Raw genomic sequence first — 10622 nt, forward strand, 5'->3', positions numbered from 1 at the left:
TAAAGCCTGGGTCCCTTTTCCTCTCCCTAGCCCTGAGCGGGGAGGGCACATCCTGCTCTCGTCCTCCAACACTCACTAAAAATGCCCAAATCCAGGTTCCCACGAAACCCTACCTGATTGAAGCTCTATTTTATTTCCTCCTTCTGACTCTTAACCACTCACATTTACTCAATATTTATTCCAGTCCCTTTCTTCTCTTCCATTTACTCCAGTCATATATCTTCCAGAAATTGTACACTTTTAAAAACATACAGTTTAAAGTTCACAATGGAAACACTGGTGAATGGCCCTGGAACTTGGATAGGTCTTTGGAAGTCGAAGTGGTGTTTGGGGCTGGGTCCCGGCTCCCTGCTTGTGTGCTGAGCACCATCCTCACTGGCTTTCTCTACTGCCTACTCCCTGAAGACACGTCGCTCACAGCTCGATTTATGGGTAGCAAACTGTGTAGATTTCACTTCTGTGAAGCTTACCGGCTCCTAACGGTTAGGATTATTCTGTCTGTGTGCATTGAGTGTGGGGTGATTGAGCACTGTGGATTGGTGGGTGCTCCAGACTTCCTGTTAGAGATTCATATGGGAAAAACCTCCAGGGCTGCTGCGTTGTGGCTGCTGAATGTGGCAAAATGAGGAACAGAATGACAGTGTAGTTAGTTTCTCACGTAACTAAACTCATTAGTTTTAAAATTTTGAGGTTGTATTCTTCCTCTTTTTTGGGGGTGGGTGGGTGGGGACAGTTAAAAGAGCTTTAATTGTTATGAAATGATGAGACCCTTGATGGTAGATTTTTATTTTTTATTTTACTAAAGTTGTTTAAAATACTTTTATTTTGCAAAATAAAGAGTTGGCAACCCTAAGTTGTCTTCCAAATTTGGGGGGATTTTTACAAGACTGTGAAATCCAAAAGTCTGGAAGCCACTGCCTTTTAAAATGCAGATTAAATGCCATCATCAGTGAGTGCTTGGCTGAACCCGTCTCTTCAGTGAATTTAGGAGCACCTGCAAGTGCTGGAAGTTGGGGTACAAAGGTGAACAGCACAGCCATCGTTTGGAACTTCCAGGCTTAACAGGGAGAAAAAAATCTAAATAGATAAAAAACTGCAAATTGAAATTAGTGTTATGAAGAATGTGTGTGTGTGTGTTTGTGTGTGTGCACATTACACATGTCAGTGGTCTTGGAACAGGAGATATTTAAAATGATGGGTAAAGGATGGGAAAGCTGTTTATAGAAAGAGTGGGGGGAATAGCATTCCAGGTAGGCAACAACAAATACATCAACTCTGATTTGAGAACGAACTTGGCTTGGTCACAGTAGTAGGAGAGGCACAGGGATAGACTGTCGAAAGCAAGTGGGGCATTGGTACAAGATGAGATCAGAAAATCAAGAAAGAGCCAGATCGTGTCAGGTCTTGAGGGACATGGAAAGGAGATTGGATTTTAGTCTCAATTCAGTGGAAACTATAGAGGGTTTTTAAAAAATTTTTTCTTGATATAATTTATTTTAAAAAATGAGATATAATTTTCCTATGATAAAATGCACAGGTGTTAAGTGTATAGTTTGATGTGTTTTGATAAATGTATAAACCTGCGTAGCCACCACCTTAATTAAAATACAGAACATTTGCATCACACCCAGAAGTTCCTTTCTAGTTATTCCCCTCCTCCTGTCACCTCAGGCAAACACTGATCTGATTTCTGTGACCACAGCTAAGTTTCACTTGTTCTCAAATCTCATGTAAATGGAGCCATATAGTGTATATGATTTGTGTCTGGCTTCTTTTGCTCAGTGTAATGTTTTTGGATTCATCCATGCTGTTGAGTACAGCAACAGTTTGTTCCTTTTTATTACTGAATAGTATTCCATTAAATGGATGTATAACAATATTCTTATCTATTCATCTGATGATGAACATTTGGCATGTTTCTAGTATGGGGTTATTATGGATAAAACTTCTATGAACATGCCCATACCCATTTTTTTGAAGACGTTTATTTTTATGCTGTTGGGTATGGATCATAGGATAGATGTATATTTAACTTTTTGAGAAACTGCAAAACTGTCTTCAAAAGTGTTTCCACCTTTTTATCTACTCTCCATATTGTAGAAGGGTTCTAGTTACTTCCCATCCTCTTCAGTACTTGGTATGGTCAAGTTTTTAAACTTTAGTCACTGTGAGTTGGTATCATGTGATATATTAAATGTGCATTTTCCGATAACTAATAGAATTGACCATTTTGTTATGTGCTTGTTGGCCATATCTTCTTTTGTGAAGTGTTTTTTCAAGCTTTTGGCCACTTTAAACTCTGTTTGTTTTCCTTTTTACTGTTGAGTTCTTTATAGATTCTGGATGCTAGCCCTTCACCAGATATATGTATCACAATATTTCCTCCCTATCTATGGCTTGAGTTATTTACTTACTCATGTCTTCTGATGAATTTACCCTTATCATTATGAAATTACCTTCTTTATCACTTTGCTTTTTTATTCTTAGGGTTGACATGATATATATTTTCCACCCTTTGTTTTCAGTCTATCTGTCTGTTTGTACTGAAAGTGCATCACTTGTAAAAGGTCTTCCTTTTTATTCAAGTCTCACAATCTTCATTTTTAAATGGGATTTTTAAAATCCCTGTACATTTACTGTAATTATTGATATGGTTGGGTTTAAATCTAGCATTTTGTTATTTATTTTATCTGTTTTCCTCTCTTATGTGTTCTATTGTTCCTTCTTTTTTGTCTTCTTTTGGTTTAAGTGATTCCTTTTTAGTAGGCTATCTTATCTCCTTTGTCGGACTTTTAGCTGCATTTCTTCATATTAATATTTTAGTGATGACTCTAAAGATTGCAATATGCATCCTTAACTTATCACTGTCTACCTTGATTTAATTTTATACCATTTCATGTATAATTCTCTCCTCCTATCATTTGTGCTACATAAGAGATAAGCCCCATAATATAGTGCTATTATTTTTTGTTTTAAATAGTCAATTGTATTTTAACATATTTAATAAAAGAAATACAAACTATCTTTTATATTTACCCACATATTTATCATTTCCAGTGCTCCTCCTTCCTGTATAACCAAATTTCCATGTGGTATCAGTTCCTTTCATTTTAAGAAGTACTTCTTTTAGCATTTCTTTTAGTGTGAGCCAAATGGCAACATATTTTTCAGCTTTCATTTATTGGAAAGTGTCTTTATTTTGCCTTCATTTACTGGATATTGAATTTGAGGTTGACACTTTTTTTTCTTTCATCACTTTATGTTCTTCCATTGTCTTCTGATTTGCATGGCTTCTAATGAAAGCCAGCTGCTCTTTTCTGTGTTGTTCCCCTTTATGTGTTCTCCCCCTCCTTCTTGCTGCTTTTAAGAGTTTTTCTTTATTGTTGATTTTCAGAAATTTGTATATATGCTTAGGATTAATTTTCTCTATATTTTTCCTACTGGGGATTCATGGAATTTCCTTGATGTGCATGGGTTAATTTTTTTTTTTTAATCAAATTTGGAAAACTTCAGCTATTATTTTCTCATTTTTTTTTTCCTGCTCCATTTTATCTTTCCTCTCTTTCTGGGACTCTAATGACATGTAATTAGATCACTTGATACAGTTCCACTGGTTACTGGGAATTTTAATGTATTTGTCCAACCTTTTTTTCTCCTTTGCTTCCATTTGTTTAATTTCTGTTGACCAGTCTTAAAGTTCATGGATCCTTTCTTTTCTGGTATTCCATCTGCAGGTAGTACCATACAGTGATTTTATAATTTAAGATATCATGTTCTTTGGTTCTAGGATTTCTATTTGATTTTTTTTTTTAAGTTTCCAGATCCTAGTGAAATTCCCCATTTCTTTTCACATTATATCCATCTTTTCCTGTAGGCTTTTTAACATGTTTATCATAGTTATTTTAGAGCCCCTGCCTGATAATTGAACATCTACTCATTTGTGTGTGTTTCAATTGAGTGATTTCTCTCTTGAGTATGGATCAAATTTTTCCATTTGTTGCCTGTCTAGAAAGTTTGTATTGTGTATTAGACATTGTGGATGATATGTTGAAGAAACTCTGGATTGTGTTATTTTCCTCTGATAAATGTTAAGTTTGGTTCTAGCAGGCAGTTAAGTTGTTGGCATTTCACCCTGAACTAAAGGAAGGCTTATTTTCAACTACATTAGGGAGAGCGAATTTCACTATTTACCTTAGTCCTAGGATAAATCCTTTAGGTCCTGGGGCATAGGCTTTACTCTTAAGACTTGGACCTTCTGAGATTTTAATGGAATACCTGAGGTGTTTATCTAGCCTGACTAACTTGGTAGAATTCAGACTCCAAACCCTCTCTTTCCTGTAGTGTGTGGCAGCTGAAATTTCTGCTCAGCTCATTCAGGCTTCCAACTGTTCTTTTGTCCCTGGGATCCTTGGAGGCTCCCCTGTGTATATATAGTTCAGGAGTCAGTCAAATATTTGAGGGGAGTTTATATGCAGATCTGGGGGCTTCCTCTTTTCTGGCTTCATCTTTACTGGGATTTTCCCCTTTAATTTCCAGCTCTTCTAGTAGTCCTAAACCCTCTCCTCTGACTCTTCAGGCCAATAGGACTAAAACTGTCTACTTGAGTTCCAGCTGCCCAGTATACCTTATATACTGCTCTCTTGGGAAAAGCCTCTTATACACAATTTTTGTCCATTTTAGTTCCCTCCTTCAAGAATTGAATACCTTACAGTTTATCACCATTTTTGGTCATGCTCCAGTGCCCTTAAACAGTTTTAAATATTTTGTCAAAAGCTCATAATTGTTATCTGCAGGAGGGTCAGACTGATACAAATTACTCTGCCATCACCAGAACTGGAACTCCATTAAAGTTTTTTAAGCAAGGGAGTGACATGACTGTACATAGTTTTAGAAGGTCATTCTAGCAGCTGTGTGGAAACCTATAGTAAGGGTCAAGAATGGAGGTAGAAACACAAATTAAGACTACTACCAGAATCCAGTAGTGGATGAAGATTGCTTGGACTAGGTGATGACAGAGAACACTGGCCATTATTAGCAGTGGATGAGTTTGAGATGCATGTTGAGCAAGATTTGGTGATGAGTAGAGGGATGAGAAAAAAGGGAGGGTTAAGGAGGGCTCTTGGCTTTCTGGTTTGAGCAACTGGATGACACCCCATTTATCGAGATCAGAAAGATTGGAGAAGGATGAGATTTGGGGCCAAAATCAAGTTTCATTTTGATATGTTAAGTTTTGAGATGACAATAAGATAAAGAATTGTCAAGCAAGCAGTTGAACTGAAAGTCTGGAGCTCAGGGGAGAGGTCTAATTTAATAGGTCTGGTTGCTAGAATTCTGGAGTGAGATGTGCACATGTGGAGGAAAGAATGCTACCTGTGGGACTGAGAACTGACAAAAACTAGTTAGAATCATGTGACTTTCTGAACTCTAGGTGAAACTGATGGATAGGAGAGACGAGAGGCTGGCAAGTAGGCCTCTGTAAAATGGGATGTTCTGGGGGTAGTTAACTGTGGCTGCTTTTTCTCTTGATATAGGGTTACAAGGAAGAGAAGACGCAAGGCGAATGCTGTGGGAGATGCCTGCCTATGGCTTGTACCATTCAGCTAAGAGAAGGACGGGTCATGACGCTGAAGGTGGGAGCAAGCTGAGCTCAGGGGTTCCTCCTCATGTCACCCATCTACTTTCCTATTTTGAGATCTCTTCTTCAAGGAAAGGGACTGAGCTTGGTTCAGTACTGGCTTCTATTCCCACCTCTTTCTGATCTTATGAAGAAAAGGTGACTGCCTTATAGAAGGCACAGAGTTTCATCTTCAATTTAGTTATTTCATTGTTCTTCTTGACAAGGGTGTAGTTGGTGTATGGCCCCACATTGTGGAGTTGATCTTTAAGATTTTCTCCAGCCCTGAGAGTCTGCAGGGTGTGAGACTGCACAAGCAATCAGAGTGAAACAAACTGTTCTGTGAAAGGCAGAATCAGCCAGTGATACTGGGAGGTGGTACCCTTGGTTATCGTTAGCTCAGTTATCAATTAGCCATCTCACCCTTGCTACGTCTCAATTCTTTAAGCTTTTAACTGGTCAGAGCAGTCTGGGGATTCTCTACATTTAGGCTTCCCTGCTCATAGTAAATAGGTGATGAAACTGGAACTCCACCTCCATTCGGCATTCCAGGCTTGGAGACTTTATATATACTGTCTATTTTTTTCCACAGCCCTTCTGATTGTTTCAGCAACTCTGAGGAGTCAAGACCATGGTTTGAAGTAGCTTGGTAACCAAAATGTAGTCTTCAAATTTGCTCTACCCACTTCCTCTCTTTTCTTTCAGCGTGATGAGACTCTCCAGGATGGCTGTGATACTCACTTATGCAGGGTCAATGAGAGAGGAGAGTATATCTGGGAGAAAAGGATTATGGGCTGCCCACCCTTTGATGAACACAGATGTCTGGCTGAGGGAGTAAGTAGTTGAAGTTCAGGCCCTGCTTTCTTCTTGACTGTCTCAGTCTTTGACTCTAAGAACAGAGTCCTTCTCCTGAACATAAAGCAGTTCAGCTCTGACCTGATTTCCTGGTGTCCAAGTAAATGTACCAGTTTAAGAATCGATGATATTACAAAATCAAAGTCTGGTGAAGAGACAAAACTATCTGCAGTATAGGATGCTTATAAAAAATCTTTTTCTTGGGGAGATGGAATCTGTGATTCTTGAGTAGGAAGGTCAGAGATCAATCTGAGTACCAGTCCCCACTGGGAATAATGATCCTGATGACTCAACTGGAAGAGAATTCAGGTTCTCTGAATTCAGGTTAGGGGTTAGGGTTTCAGCCTCATGAGGTGGTGTCAGTCTGCTGACGTTTGTGATGGGAAAGCATAGTTGACGTTCGGGGCAATGAGTCTGAACCAGGAATTGCCTTGGGGTAAGCTGAACAAATATCCTGTTTGTGCCTAATCTGGGACCTTGATGTTTTCTTAGGGGAAAATCATGAAAATTCCAGGCACCTGCTGTGACACATGTGAGTATATTACCAGTAATTGCCTGTCCCTTGAAACCCATCAGACCAAGTCCAGGGACTCTTTTCTTTGGCATAAGCCTTATCCAAGAAAGGTGACTTCTTGCTCACTGGCCAGTCATTATGTTCACGTGTACTGGGGAGCAGCCTCCCTTCACTGACTGTACCCCACTATTCCCCTTGCTCATATCCCCTTTCAAATGTCCATGCAGCAGTCTCTGCCTCTCCCTTCCTATGATCTCCTTACTGTCTCTAACCTCTTATCTGCCTTTCCCTGACAGCAGCCTTCTGTCCTCATAGTTCTGTGATGAGATAATGTCTTCTCTCCCCAGCCAGAGTTTAGGCTCCCCGAGGACAAGCACTCAGTACACATCTGTTCATACAGATATCAGTGTCACACAACTATCTTGGAGACAAGGGGGAGCCGGTTAACGTTAGCCCCACTGTGTGCTGCGGGTGCAGGACCTAGAGTACCCCTGCAGGGACTCACATGCTGTTCAAGTTGATAAACACCCCCTTCACTCCTGACCTTGCAGTTACGCTATGCTGATTGGTTCTAATAATTCATCACAGCTTTGTAGCTCAGACTAACAAGTCTGCATATCTGTACTTTTTTTGGTCTGTTTGTTTTGTTTTTGGGTTCATGGACCCATACTTGTTTTCTGGTGGGGAAAGGAAGAGTGAAAACATGAATACCTTCCATGTGCAATCATTCTTTTCTTTGATGGCTTTCTCTGACAGCCCCTGCAATTGCTGTAACCAAATCACAGATTGAGGAAACATGCTCTGAAGGCATCTCTTCCTGTTATTCCTATCTGAATGGTTTAAGAATGGTCAGGAAACCATCAGAGTAGATAAATTCTCTCTAGGTGCACTGCAAACAGAATTTAGCTAAGAGACCGTTATCCGCAAAACCAGCAGTGCAGGGCCTTCGTTACTCAGTGCATTCGGGAGGCTTTGAGACCCTTCATAAGGAAAACAAGTGGGGCTCAGGGATTTCAATTTACAGCAAAAGAATATAGTATGTTGGCCTAAATATGTTGTCCTTATTCATCCTCTTAATGTACTTGGCAGGCTCTCCTTTTAAAATGAAATTATTCAGAAGCTGGGAAGCAGATTCATAGAATTAGGGTTAATTTAGATATGGAGCCATCCAAGAATGGAAAACTTCCAAAGTTCAGATGGGAATGGTGAGCTGGCATTCAATCTTAGGATTCTCAGAGAACCAAGGAGAGGTTCAGATGTGAATGCCACCAATCCTGTATGTAAGGAAACCTGTGCCAGAGACCTGGAGATGGCAGTTCCCAAGGAAAGACTCCATGGGGCCCCCTAGCAGTCTTCTCGGCTCTCGCAGAGGCCGTGAGCATCCTGTGTGGCCATGACTTTAGCCTTTCCTCTTACCCAGAGGCAGAGATGGATAGATATTAATTATATCTATTGGCTACTTCATTGCCCATTAGCTTCTGGATGTAGCTAGAAGCATGAGCGGATTGCCCTCGCCATTATGGTTTTCAGTCTTCTGTTATATAGAAGCCAGTCTCTTCCATCTGTATCACCAAAACACAGCAAACCAAGGTTCCTCCTGCATTAAAATTCTACCAGCAATAACTGTCTATGAGCATGAAGGACCAGGAGCAGCTAAGGCGAACCAGGATAACTTAATTCTCCTCCCTGTGGCTGCCTTTGGTTATTTGTTTATTGTGCAACTTCCAGCCCAGTGAAGGGGCTGGGGCTGAAGAGTGTTCTACAGAACCCCAGCCCCGGCCCCACTTCCATTTCTCACCTGTCCCATAGGTGAGGAGCCTGACTGCAAAGACATCACAGCCACACTGCAGTATGTCAAAGTGGGAGACTGTAAGTCTGAAGAGGAAGTGGACATTCATTACTGCCAGGTAAGGGGTCCCTGACTTCAATGAGGCCTGAGGTGGGAAGGGCTAAGCCTCCTTGTTTAGAAACATCTCTTTGGTTACCTTCTAGAGGGTGCCAGAAAATGAGAGGGAGGAGAGGTGAAAGGAACTGGAAGCAAAAAAGTGTTTTATTGAAGTAATTGGGAACTTTTGACCCTGGAAGAAAAATCTAGGAAAGACTCAACAAGTCCCTTTAAAGAGACTGGAGATTCATTTATGGAAGATAGGGGCTACCTTTTCTGAAGATCAATCATGCATAGAAGTTGCAGATAGAGGGATTTGGGTGTGGTGCGACCATAAAGAGAGGGAAATGTGGAGTGAGAGGAAATTTCAGACTTCTCTGAGCTCAGCCTACCTGCCCTGCTTCTTGGGGCTGCCTTGCCTGGAGAGGGTGGGTAGGCAGCTGGCTTCTCCCCAAGATTCTCCATCGTGGCGATGCCCCGCCTCTCTCGCTCCTTGCAGGGTAAATGCACCAGCAAAGCGGTGTACTCCATCGACACCGATGACGTGCCGGACCAATGTTCCTGCTGCTCTCCGACGCGGACTGAGCCCATGCGGGTGCCCCTGCGCTGCGCCAACGGCTCCGTCGTGTACCACGAGGTCCTCAATGCCATGCAGTGCAAGTGCTCCCCGCGGAAGTGCAGCAAGTGAGGCGCCACTGCCGCCCAGTCCTCTGTGCGTTCTGCTCTTGCGCCCTCCGGGGCCCACAATAAAGGCCAATCTTCCTTCTTGCAATAAGGCTGATGGTTCATTGCAACTTACGGGCTGGGAAGTTCTGAGGGAGAAAACACAGACCCCACCTGAGAGCACTGGAGCCCCAGTGCCTGGGGGAGGTACATTGGACCTCTGGGGAGAGGTGGGGTGAGGAGGGGACAGTGTGGACAGGCATCCTCAGGAAACTCAGCCCAGTGGCTGGAAGTTAAAGGGATTTGCGAGGGAAAACCAGGTTCTCAAATCTGTGAACCAACCCCTGGGCTTCTGGGGCGAGTGGAGGGTTGGGCCCAGATGAATGCGGCTGGTCAGCATGGCTGACCCTGTGGAGGAGGTGTTTGACCAAGGGTTTCTCTGAGCCTTGGACATAGTTCCTGTACCCTCAGTGGTCCCTGTGGCCGAGGGAGGGGCTGAGGACTGAGGGGGCCTGGAAGCGGAGTGTGGGCAGGTGCAGGAACATGGTCCCACCACAAGCCTCCCCCCAGCGGGATGAGGCTGGCACTTGGAGGCAGAAACAGGCCACATGCGTTACCCTTGCACAGCTGTGCAGCCTCTACATTGCTCTATAAATGTGAGGAGTGGCAAGAATGAAAGTGAGGAAATCAAGGCTCAGAACGGGGAAAAAAGTGACTTTAACACCCTGGATAGAGCATTAGGGATTTATTTCCTCCTGAAGGGGGAAAAAGCTGAGTTTCTTTTGGATTCTGTGCTAGATAGCAAGGCCCTACCTACCCAAGACATCCTGTCGCAAGAAAGGAAGAGGTGCAGGGAGCACCAACTATCACCTAGTCCCCAGATCACTAATCAGCACTGTGGCTCTCAACTAGAAATTGTCCTTCCCTAAAATTTATGAAAATAATTTCCACATGCAAGATGGTAGGGACCCATAGCATGGGGAGAGAAAACCTGTTGAGAGTAAAGGGGATTTTGTGGAAATGCTACAGGAATTTGATGGAGAATCGGTTTACATCCCAGACCCTTCTAACACAGGAGAGACTCAACTCAT

The 10622-nt window shown here is 42.3% G+C and overlaps 1 protein-coding gene across 2 annotated transcripts in view; it reads left to right on the plus strand.

Annotated features, from left to right (window-relative positions):
* Positions 1-9643, plus strand: part of VWF (von Willebrand factor) — a 160911-nt gene extending 151268 nt beyond the window's left edge. Inside the window, exons 48-52 of one of the 2 annotated variants that reach the window (XM_037844993.1) lie at positions 5532-5630; positions 6320-6448; positions 6962-7001; positions 8793-8890; positions 9368-9556. In XM_037844993.1, coding sequence (XP_037700921.1) covers positions 5532-5630; positions 6320-6448; positions 6962-7001; positions 8793-8890; positions 9368-9556 — 555 coding nt within the window. Of the gene's footprint in view, positions 1-5531; positions 5631-6319; positions 6449-6961; positions 7002-8792; positions 8891-9367 lie in introns of both variants that reach the window. The other variant, XM_037844994.1, reaches the window with a different exon arrangement.
* Positions 9644-10622: the final 979 nt, after the last annotated feature.

Source organism: Choloepus didactylus, chromosome 8 (genome assembly GCF_015220235.1).
Source record: "Choloepus didactylus isolate mChoDid1 chromosome 8, mChoDid1.pri, whole genome shotgun sequence".
Taxonomy (NCBI): Eukaryota; Metazoa; Chordata; class Mammalia; order Pilosa; family Megalonychidae; genus Choloepus; species Choloepus didactylus.